Raw genomic sequence first — 12,084 nt, 5'->3', positions numbered from 1 at the left:
CCCCTGATCAGGGTCCTGGACAGAGCCAAGGATGAAATGGACAGAACACCCCATGGAATATTTTTGTAGTGAAGGCTGTGTGTTTACAATGTAGGGAGATACTAAAAGTGAAACCCAGAGCTGACTTTGCTGTGTTCTACTCACGTATGATATAAGCCCTGTGTTTTCTGTGTCTTCCCCACAACTAGTCAGATTTACATATTGTGTCCTTGGGTGGTCTTAATGTGAGCTCTTCTTATGTGCATATCCTGTCTGATCTTCACCCGAGGCTGGCTTCTTCCTCTCCCTGCACCAGTGTGTGTGGCTCTGCATATATTTGGTTTTCCATTTATTTGTCTGACTGCTTGGGAGTTTTACAGGGCACTTTCTGCCCTTGAGTGGCCTCTGTCGTCCTAGTGAGTGGAAGGGGGAAGTGGAGGGGAACAAAGCTTTATCTTGAAGTCACTTCACTGCCTGGACAGACCCTGGACTTTCTTGTTAACTTCACCTGTTTTCTCTTTTCATGACCTTGGGCGCTTCTTTGAGCCTCTCTGTCTCACTTTTCACGTTGGTTAAATTGAACAGGCTTCTTCCCTTCCCAGTGGCGCCCAGGAAGCCAATGAGGATTGATGAGGTGGAATCCAGAGCCCATTCTGTGTTTCTTCCACGAGTCCATTAAGATGATGCTGGAAGACAGGGCTAGTGCAGTGGAGAAGTGGGGCACACAGTGCTCGCTGTGCAATGTGAGAGAGTCCCAGGAAGGACTTACTTCTTTTTCAGCCATGAACTAGTTGGCAGGTGGCAGCCATGTTCCTACTAGCACCTGAATTGGATAATGGGTAACTGCAGGTTGAAAGAAGGTCACAGAAAATGTGAGATATGGCGAGTGAGGAAGACGATCAGGGGGGCTTCTAAACCTTTGCATCCTTGCCCGAAAAAAAGCCCTGGATTAAATATGTGTGTGTGCACACACATATGTAAGTGTGCATATGTGTGTGTGTGCACACATATGTGTGTGTGTGTGCACAGGTGTGGGCACACATGTGTGCATGTGTATATGTGCATGTGTGTATGTGTGTGTACATGTGTGTGCATGTGTATATGTGCATGTGTGTATGTGTGTGTATATGTGTGAGCATGTGTGTGCATGCACGTGTTTGTGTGTGAATGATATATATGTGGAACAGTATGTGCCACAATACACATATGGATGTCAGAGAACAACTTTGTGAAATTTGTCCTCTCTTTCTACCCTTATGGTGGATGCTAGAGATTCAACTCAGGCCACCAGACTTGTGTGGTGTGGCAAACACCTTTCTTTACCCACTGAGCCATCTTACCCACTTGGCTTTTAAATTCCAAGGTTAAAATAATGTTTTTTAATTAAAAACAAAACAAAACAAAACAAAACAAAACAAAAACCTTTGGATTTTATTTCTTTAGATGCTTTTTATACTTTGTGCTTGATATTTCCAAGAAGTTCAGCTAGGTGACAGTTAGCCTTTTGTCACCATAGGATTTAAAAAAAAAAAAAAAAAAAAAAGTAGATGTGGGCCAAGAGAGATAGTTCAGTGCTTAAGTGCTTGCTCTTCTAGATGACCCCAGCTCAGTTACTCTTACCCATACCTGGTGGCTCAGTGGCCTAGACCTCCAGATCCAGAGGCTCTGATGACTCTTGTGCACAAATCCATCTGCACACAGACAGACAGACAGACACACAGAGTAAGTTGATTGTATATAGCCTGACAGAGCTTTTTATAAACTCTGGACCAACAAATCTACTATGATAGGAATACCATTCAGAAGATTAAAAACAAATCAGCCTTTGTGTTTTATGGCAAGGTTTATCTTATTCATATTCATTTTAGGACTCACTGTTTTCTAAGCTTGATAAGATACTTACTCGATTCAGGCTCCCTTCGTATCATCACCGTGTCAACATAGGACTGTCTGAAGCTTGTGTGGTTGATAGGTGATGTCACAATGATACTACCCATGTCACTTCAAGCCCCCATTCCCGTGATCTATGAACGTGAAACATAGAGTTTTCCCACGTACCAGCTCATGGTCCCATTGTTAGCTGTGCACCATTTAGAGACTCAGGGACATAATTGAAAAATATATATATATATTGGTGCTCTTTCCAATTGTCAGAACTTCATAAATGTCGTATGGAAAAAAAATGAAGTTGTATTATCCAGTTTTATTAGAAATGCTACATTTTGTTGGTTTCGTGTGTTCGCAAAGTAGAGGATATTTTCCCACTGTGATTGATGCTAGGGCATTTATGGGGATAGTCTGCTATATTTCATATGTATATGAGGGTGTCATTGTTAAAATGTTCAAAAGAAAATTATGTGTGTGATTTATATTTTATTATTTCCTCCCAGGATGTAATTTTTTTTCAACCCCGTGATTCTTATCATGTTGTCAGTAGTGATTTGATGGCTAATATGCCAGAAATAATTAGATAAAAAATGGTGATGCAGATGTCAAGACAATGTAGCTTTCTCATGAAAAGGCCTTAAGCGAAATCCTGCGTGTGTCATAGTAGGAATCACAGGTTGCATGCGTTGAGACAGTCTTCAGATTGCAGGCGGATGGGATGGAAGGGAGCTCGGTGCGAGAAGCGTGGGCTTGCAGCATATTTCATAGGCATATGCTTGCTACTGACCCCACCTGCCATTTGAACTGAATTAAAGGTAACAATAGAGTGTGCCTTGGGCTCCACTTTCTCACAGAGGAGAGTGAGGCCTCGGCCCTCTCCTCATCCCTCAGTAAATTCCTGGACAGAAGAGTCTGGAAGCCAAGAGCCTTGGAGGCAGAGGCTCTGAGAGGCTCTGAGTAGGAGGAGGAAGAACAGTGGAAAGTCCTGCTTGTGTACCACTGAGGAAGGCCACAGGTTCCCAGGCAGAGCTGTGCCGGGCTCCCCCCCCCCCCCCCAGCACACTGATGCTGGTTTCTACTGATGCTGGTTTCCCATCAGGTCACTCCCTTCCCTTTCCTCTTCCCTAAGCCCACGATACCTTGACACCTAAGAAAGAGGAGGCTCCGGAAGGGGGACTTGAGGGACTTGCCATGGCCTGTACACTTGTCTGGGGTAAAGCCCGGATAGGTCTGGCTGGCTGCCTATGCAGGGCAACTTCTGGAGAATGGAGAATGACGTCACAACTGGGATTTCCCCTCTCCTTCCCAGCACTGCTCAGAGTAGAACAGTCTTGCTCTGAGTCATTTGCTGGAAAAGGAGAGGGGGATTTAAGGAGTACTCCCTTGGTGGCGAGTTCCAGAAAAGTTATTGGGCTATGAAATAAAGAGCTGCCAGCACTGTCCCGCCCCCGGGACATATGCTGGGCCTGGCACAGCAGCTGAGAGAATGCCCTTGGCTATGCGTAGGTAGTGTGACTGTAGCTAAGTGTTGCTTGTATTTGGAAGTGTGTAATTGAGAAGGCAGAGACCCATGGGTCAGACTGAGAGGAGACCCAGAGCTGCTCCCCCAGCCTGTCTCTGGATATTCTCTTCCTTCTCCCTCTCCCCCTCCCCCTCCCCCTCCCCTTCTCTGTGCCAGTCCTGCTCAAGGCCTTTCAGTCCTCGGATGCTCCTTTTCTGTTAGAAGTCCAACATCCCTTGGGGTTTCCATGCCCTTGCTGGTATATTCTGATCACTGACCTCTTATGATATTTTCCCCCATAGAGGGGAAGGGATCTAAGTGCCCTTCATATCTCTGTCTCTCCTTGGTTTAACCACTATAGGAGAGGAAAGGATGGAGGTAGGGATGTAGACTCCAGCCTGGTCTGAGTTGGTGGCTTGATTCTGCCTGTCTTTGGCTGTATACTCTTAGGAGATACTTAACCCCTCAGATGCCAGTTTCCTCGTCCATGGTGGGGACCAGGGCTTACCTGATGTGTGGGAATGTTGCTGTTCGGTGGTCAGTGAGATGACTGATTGGCATATAGTATATGACCAACAAATGTCAATCACTATGATTTATAAGTGAAAGGAGTGGAAATAACGTACAGATATTAAGGAGGAATTGAAATAGGCATATAAACAAGGCTCTTGAGCAAAGCCCATGACTATGGGTCTCCGTCCCATTCAGAGAGACACAGGGACATGATTGCTACCACAGTCGATCTTTGTATGCCTTCTCATGAATGATCATCCCCTTTGTGCCCCATATGACCCAAAACTTTTTAATTAAAAAGGCAGCAAACAGATTCATTGGTAACAGTAGTAATTTTGTGAATGGAAAGCATAATTAGTGGTTTAGTGGGTGAATGTATCCATTTGGCAATATTGACTTCCCTGGGGAATGACTAAGTAAGACACTGAAGCCTTCTCTCTCTTTCAGGTATCTTAACAGGATACGATGATGGGACTAGTTTGTCATTATCTGTAGCCCTTCTTGAGAAGTAACTGTCATCACCACACTTATGCATGAACACATTTAGAAGCATCCCTCTGAGCTGTGATGAATTCCAGAAAGCTTACAGAGTGCTCTGGGGGGCTGGGGCTGGGGGGCAGCAAACTGGCGTTCCTCTGCCATTGCTGCTTCTGGGTCAGGTAGAAAGTCAAGGGAGAACGAACCTTCTTTGTGGGGAGATGAGACCCTCTCCCTCCTTTGACATGGGGCCTCTGGGTGGACAGATGTTCAGAAGGAAAGGCTGGGTTTGCTGGGAGGGGAAGATGGAGCCGGGGGAGTCAGGTGCAGAGGGTAGATCTGAAAATCTCAAGTACCTTTGCTTTATAAAAAACAAACATGCAGGGCTCGGGAGATGGCTCAGCGGCTAAGAGCACTGGCTGCTCTTCCAGAGGTCCTGAGTTCAATTTCCATCAGCCACATGGTGGCTCACAACCATCTGTAATGGGATCTGATGCCCTCTTCTGGTGTGTTTGAAGAGAGCATCAGTGTACTCATATACATTAAATAAATATTTATTAAAAAACAAAACAAAACAGGCCGGGCGTGGTGGCGCACGCCTTTGATCCCAGCACTCGGGAGGCAGAGGCAGGTGGATTTCTGAGTTCGAAGCCAGCCTGGTCTACAAAGTGAGTTCCAGGACAGCCAGAGCTACACAGAGAAACCCTGTCTCGAAAACAAAAACAAAAACAAACAAACAAAAAAAGAACAACAAAAACCATGTATACAAACAAACTCAATAAGCATTCAATTGCCAGAGGGTGGATACAATCCAAGGAAACCTTGATGCAGGGTAACCAACCCAGATCTTCTGGATACAGGGTTCCAAATAGGTCGTAGACAGACATCCCACAAGAGTCAGACCTGAATTCTTAGGTCACACATCAACACTGTGCCAGTGGCTACGAATCTCCATTGCCTCTTTGTGAAAAGCGGCCAAATGTTCCTTTTCCTGATTGGAATTTGGAATTGTTTTTGTCTCTGGAAGACACTGACCTGCAATAGTTATTGAAATGTCATTTTGACCTCTATCTTAGCGACCATAGATTTTTGAATGTCTCATGACCTAAACAGTGCCAAGGGTGGATGGGGTTGTGAGGTACCCATGTAAATATTTGTAAACCAAATACTACAAAACCCCTTGATTTAGACCACAATGCATGACAAAGCCCACTGAGTTGTCTTATTTGAATATAAACGTAAAGGGGATGTGTACTGAAGTTTGTGTTTTGTGAACTTTCTCTCAATATTGTGAACATGTTCTGTGAAGGTATAAAATCACAGGGAAAAATGAGTTTATTAATGGAAATTAGCCTGGATCCCAATTATTACCTGTGAATAGTGTCATCATTTGAGGGTTTTATTGCGTTTTAACACATGGCTTATCTTGATGAGAAAATATACGGCAAAGGCTAAGTGTAGCAATTTCCCTTTACTGTTCCCTCCGCTCAGCCGTTATTGCCTGATGTGATTTTTCAGCAGTCTTTCATTTTTGTCCCAAATGTTTTTGCCCCTGGCTTGTTTTGTTTCTTTAAAATGTATGTGTATCACTTCTCAAAGTGATACATTTTGACAGGTAATCGATACTTTTTTTTTCATACTAGATTTGACGGTTATAATCTTCATCTTAGACTTAGTTAAGGGTGGAATGCTAACCTAGATTTTTATCTCAAAATATCCCTTTGTTAGGAGACACACTCTCTGTCCTCAGCCACAGTCCTTTCAGACCTGTGCATCAAGGCGGTTCTACCTCCAAGGTGCCTGCTGCATAGGCTCTGCTTATCAGAGACACACATCAGCTACCTTTCTGACAGTGTGTCCCCAGAGCATCTTCTGGTGGCACTTCCAAACAGCTTCCACCATCCATCACAGAAAAGATGCTTCTGACCTCCCTCCCCGCCTCCCAGGAAAGTGTGGTCTTTATTTTCAGAGCAAAGGTGTTTTCCCTTTTTCTCTTTAGTGGCAGCTTTACTTTTTCCTGAAGTACTAGCAGGCTGAAGATCATGGTCTTCAACGCAAAGATATATATATATATATATATATATATATATATATATATATATATATATATATATATATACACACACACACATACACACACACACATATATATATACATATACATATACATATACATATATATATATATATATATATATATATATATACACACACACACAGACACACACATATATACACCGTGGGGGGGGGGGGGCAAGCTCAGCAGGTATAGATGCTTACCTCCAAGCCTGTGGACCCTGGTTCAAGTCCCATAACCCAGGTATAGGAGACAAGTCCTCAGAGTTCTCTGCCCTCCATGTATGCATAAGTAAACACATTAGTGGTGTTTTTTGTTGTTGTTGTTTTGTAAAAAGAACCATGAATGGGGGCTGGAGAGATGGCTCGGTGGTTAAGAGCACTGGCTGCTCTTCCAGAGGTCTTGAATTCAATTCCCAGCAACCACATGGTGTGGCTCACAACTATCTATAATGAGATCCAATACCCTCTCTGGTGTTTCTGAAAACAGCTACAGTGTGTGTGTGTGTGTGTGTGTGTGTGTGTGTGTGTGCATGTGTGCGTGTGCATGTGTGTGTGTGTGTATCCACATCTTTAAAAGTAGAAAAAAAAAAAAAGAACCATGAGTGACTTTTGCTTTCCAAAGTTGAGCTTTATGGTTGAAAAAATAAAATGCTTCTTCCCCTAAAATCAGTATGCCTTCCTTCTTAGTCTGTAAGCAGACAGCAAAGACTTTCAAAGACATAGATATGGGCTTTATGGCTGCCCAGGTTTTGGAGGGCTCTTAGAATTCAGGGAAGTTTTGGTGCTTCTTTGAGGACTACTGGAAAGTGAAGGGGCCGTGGGTACCGCTTCTGTGGTTCTTGGTCTTCATTTCCCAGGGAGAGGTGTAAGTGCCCGGGGCAGTGAGCATGGGAGCCGCTCTCCTGGGACCTTTACAAGCCCATTTGGCTGCCTTTAATTGGGCTTTTCTTTTCCATCAAGAGAAAAAGAACAGACTATTTTAACACCTTCAATTTTAAACAGGATGTACAGTTTTGAAGGCATCTTCTTTTCAAACTGTGCCTTATGCCCAAGTTTATTGGTGTGTTTTGAGTTGTTTGATGACCAGTTTAGTGCTCTCCCTCCAACCCCCCCCAACACACACACACACACACACACACACACACACACAGACCGTGTGCCCCCTCCACTTCTCTGGACATAGCATCATTTCTCTACATATAAGCCAGAGCTAAAAACTGTCTGGGGCTTTCTGCCTTAAGTGGCATCAAATGAACACATCTAAGTAGAAACTACTCTGACACCCTTCTCTGCCGAACCTCAGCTAGGGACAGTCCAACTGGACTTCCTTTGTGTGTCTAGGGTTGTATGCAAGGACTGGCACTGTACAATGCAGCCAATCTGGCTCAGTGCTTAGATTCATAAATCCCAGAGCTATTTTTAATGACATAATCTAATCAATTGATAGCAAGGCTACCAGCATGCTGACAGGCAGGAAGGGAGCAGAAAGTGAAGGGGGGGGATGGGGGTCTGTAAAGACCTACCAGACATTTCTTCCTTCTCCCCTCCCTGAATCGTTTGGAAATCTTTAGATCTCTGGAATAGGTAAGAGTCCAAGAATCACTGATATTTTAAATAATTTTAGGGCTGCTTTCCCGTGTTTTCCAAGAAGACAAATCTGTAACTGTGGAGGTGTTTCTCAGACACACCACTGAGCGCCTGCCTCCCTGAGGACCACACAGTTCCCCCAATTTAAGTATCTTTAGAGCAGACACAGGAGGAATTATTTATTATAAATTGATAGTATCGTATATTGTTACCCCTGTGCCTTGCCAGTAATGAACCCTAATATTCATCTGGTAGTTGCTTTGAATTGCAGTAAGATGAAGATGAGTGGAATAAACAAGCTGAAACAAACTGTGAAATTGCACATGATGGAAATCTACCTCTGCCCCACCCCCAACAGCTTATAAGGCTATAGGAATAGGTTAATATCCCAGCTAATGATGGGCCTTAGAAGGTTTTCCTTCTTTTTACATGCTGGTCCCATATCAGCAGAACTAAGTTCTGGGTGGGGGAAATGAACATCTATACTCTGTGCCTTAGGGTTGGGAACTGACCCAGAGAGATGTTTGTGTGACGGAATGGAGCTCTCCTCTCCGGGTGGGAAGTGCTCCTTGGAGGATGGCTGAGGAGCAGCCGCGCCCTGAGCTCCCTCTTTCAGATTTCAGGCAGCAGCTTGTGTGTTCTGCTACAATTTATTTCCTTTGATACCGGTTAAAAAAGACAAGCACCAGGAGTGAGCGGTGGTGCCGCTGGATGTAGCCAGCTGGCCCTGTTTCTTTTTTCTTTCCGTTTTTTTTTTTTTTTTCTGCCTTCCCAATCAGTTGCTGCTTTAAGAGGTATGTATCAGCGCTGATTTACTCTGGACCTCAGAAGGGGCTTGACCCAAAGTTGCTGCCGAAAGCCATTTACCTGCTTGCCTGGAAAACCACCAGTCAGCATTTGGAGGAACAAAACAGGGATCCCACGAATTTCCAGTCTGATAGCGAAAGTCTCCTCCGCCTGCGGGGGCGATATACATTAGGTGCCTGTCGGAGCCCACTTGCTGCGCTCTCCGCGGCGGGCGAACTGCGAACTGCAAGAGCATCCGTGATCTCCGAAGTTGGTGGAGTGAATAACTAAGCAGGACCAGCTGACTCCAGGCTCCAATCAGCTAGAGCGTGATGTAAGTGTTTAGCAGCTGCGGGGGCTCTGAATTATCGTGGCCAAGTAGAGGTAGTACAGCATGGCCAGACTGTGGCGACAGGCTCGGAGAAAGCAGAGAGTGAGATGGATGAGTCCAGCATTCTGAGACGGAGAGGGCTCCAGGTAGGCGAACCTTCCATTCTTGACGTGCAGCCTTGTCAGTGGCGAGCCATTGAGGATTTCAAAGTTCCCATGACATTCCTATACTGGGCTGCGTGCTCAGTTCTTAATATCTACTTGGGAGTGGGGTCTGCTGGGGCACTCGTTACAGGTCTGACACATGGTGGGGTTCAATGAGGGGAGGGTCTTTTGTCAGAGACAATAGACAGGACTTTTAGTCTGACACTTTGGGCATGGTTGTTCAGGAATAGTTCAGTCTGGGGTGGTGGCGGCAGCTGATAAGAAGCTCGGGTGTTTTATGAAATGTCAGGGAAGTCTGAGGCAGTAACAACTCCGTCTAGTAATGGGAACACAGGACTGAGTTTTGCACAGAGGGTCACCTCCTCCTGGTGGCATCTGTGTGACTGCCAGGCAGTTGTCTGCAGCTGTTAGATGTCTACCTGTCGGTGAAATGAAAGTTTCTACTGGCAACTGGATCAGACTTGGCTGTGTTTAAGAGACTAGGAGGGATGTGTGTGCCACCCCCCCCCCTTGCTTTTCTGTGTTCAACTTTGTCTAATTCACTCTCTGTCTTTCTCTTAGAGTACAAATGTATGCCAAGTGAAAACTTAGCAAATATGAAAACTTAAAAAACAAAACCAACAAAAACCCCCATCTGCCTGGCAGTTGTTGAGTTTAAGGAAGCCATAGCTTAAATGTATTCAAATTAGTATTTGTCTACCAATGGCTCTGTTTGTTGTATAAAGTTTTTTTTTGGGGGGGGGGAGGGTGTTTTGTTGTTTGTTTTGTTTTGTTTTCCTTTGGGAAAGAATCTGGCCATTATTGAGCTCTTGTTCATTATTTTTGAAATTAAGACAATATGCCTGCTCGAGGGTCCAGATTAGACGACATGCTAAGAAATGCTTATTTGGTGACCCTTTGAGTCATTGTCCCTTAGCCGGCTGCTTTGGGTGTTGTCAGCTACTGATAGTGACATTCTTTATGTTCAGTTAGCATCATAGTGCTGCGCCCAAGCCAGGGGATTATTTGTGGGTAGACAAGAGAGGGATTGAAAAAGTTGGGGTTCAGTGCCATCCATTGTTCCAGACCTAAGTAAACAGATGACCTCCTTTGAGAGTCCTGTGGTCATTGTTTTTGAATGTACAGTCGCTGCTGTGACTTCCTCTTCTTTGTTTTCGTCCTCTCCATAAAGTTCTGGTAATGCACAGCTGTTTGTGTGTCTTCCTGCCCCCTTCGGAGTCACTGGTTAAATATGGAAATGCTCTTTGTTAAAACAGTGATGTTCTGTGGAACTTCCAGTCGTGCCGACTTATTATTAATTGATAGCAATGTGTTGGTGTTTTCTCCCCTGTAATTTAACTTAGTGGGTTTTTTAAAATATATTTTTGAGAAGAAATTTATGTGGGTTTTATTTTTTCGTTCTGTAATTTTTTTTTATAATGACATCAGAGATGATTGGAAGCTTGGGGGCTTTGCAAGGTGGCTGGGTTCAGTGAGTTTTAATTTAGAAATAGAAGAGGAGTCGTTTTTTTCAAACTTAAAGTTTAGAGCTGCATCTTTCTAAAGAGATGTATAACAAAACAAAGGCACTTGACTTGCTAATGTGGAATTAGAGTGCATGATGTCTGTTGTAGCAAGTCTGGTCTTGGGACACCTCATTTCCTCCAGTATATCCTGCTCAGGAGTGAACAGTTTCTATTGTGAGTGAGAAACTGGGTCTTCACACGATAAGAAATAACATCGAGGGTGGAAGTGTCTAAAAGTTTCTCAGTTACAAGCCCTGCACAGGCCCCCTATTTGCTTCATCCGACTTGTCCCCAAGACAATTCATATTTTAAAAGACATCACACACACACAGAGCAGCTGTTTCAAGAAATTCCAGTGTAAGTAGAGGACACAATAAAAAGTCTGCATTTGCATTACAGCAGACATGACTGTAGAACTTGTAAGAGGAACGCCACCTAGTGAGGTTAGGACTCCGGCTGCTGGTGAGGTGGACCTGAAGTAGCGGAACCAAGAGCAAACCTCCATCCATCTCCTTATCCCTGCCTCTGACACCAGTGTATCGGGAATCCTGAACAATCCCTATCTCCCATGGGCTCTGTTTAATTTTCTGAAACATGACATGCTTTAACACAGGACTCTTGCATTTTGAAAATCAAGATGTGGGTATATTTGAGTTTTTAAAGTGAGAGATCACCTAGTATAATAAATATTAGATATTATATTAAGTTAGAGCCGTCATTAGGAAAGCCGGTAAACACGGATTAGAGAGATCACGACAGTTGTAAATATGCAGGGTGCTATGTACTAGAGAGAATGAGAGTCTATGCATTGAATAAATGAACAGTATGCGGAACTAACCAGATCTTTAAATAACTTAAAGCCTAGTGACAGAAATCTGAAGTGCACAGTATTCTAATTTTCTAAAATCTAATTTTACAATAATGCAATATGTGTTCAGTGCAGAAGCCTACAGTGTGTGTTTGGAACTTATTTTAAGATCTCGGTACCTCTAGCTCTTCAGAGCAGACACACTGGTAATGTCTTTAAAATTTGGACTTTGTAAAAAGGAAAAAAAAAAACAATTTTAGTCAGAACATATAATTCCTCAGAGCAAGGCTACCTCATAAGTGGTAGCCTCTCTGAGCCTCTGTCTTAAGTGGCTGTACCTTCCTGTCTCCTGGGTAGACTGTTAGTGTTTCCAGTGCTATTGATGGTTACTTCAGCCACTGCTTTTGAAGGAAGAGTGTGAGCAACAACCCCCAAAGGCTTTCACTGTTAGATTCTGGAAACTTCTC

At 44.0% G+C, this 12,084-nt stretch overlaps 1 protein-coding gene and 1 long non-coding RNA gene across 14 annotated transcripts in view; one reads left to right on the top strand and one right to left on the bottom strand.

Annotated features, from left to right (window-relative positions):
- Positions 1-12,084, top strand: part of Mast4 (microtubule associated serine/threonine kinase family member 4) — a 602,614-nt gene that overhangs the window by 229,066 nt on the left and 361,464 nt on the right. For 4 of the 13 annotated variants that reach the window (XM_006517705.4, XM_006517704.4, XM_030247309.1 and 1 more), the window contains exon 1: positions 9,143-9,286. The exons of 7 other annotated variants lie outside the window; for them this stretch is intronic. In XM_006517705.4, the coding sequence (XP_006517768.1) occupies positions 9,248-9,286 (39 nt within the window). In that variant the 5' untranslated portion in view covers positions 9,143-9,247. Of the gene's footprint in view, positions 1-8,773; positions 9,287-12,084 lie in introns of those variants that run through there. 2 more of the 13 variants (XM_030247307.1, XM_006517701.4) reach the window with 1 other exon arrangement.
- Positions 5,122-8,974, bottom strand: Gm30050. The gene is made up of 2 exons (XR_382842.1): positions 8,891-8,974; positions 5,122-5,392 (listed from the first exon to the last, which is right to left on the bottom strand). It is a non-coding gene; the product is annotated as a predicted gene, 30050 (long non-coding RNA).

The sequence above is a fragment of the Mus musculus genome, chromosome 13 (assembly GCF_000001635.26).
Source record: "Mus musculus strain C57BL/6J chromosome 13, GRCm38.p6 C57BL/6J".
NCBI classification, from domain to species: domain Eukaryota; kingdom Metazoa; phylum Chordata; class Mammalia; order Rodentia; family Muridae; genus Mus; species Mus musculus.
The sequence above is the reverse complement of the archived record's forward strand: the minus strand, read 5'-3'. Positions and strand labels throughout refer to the sequence as shown.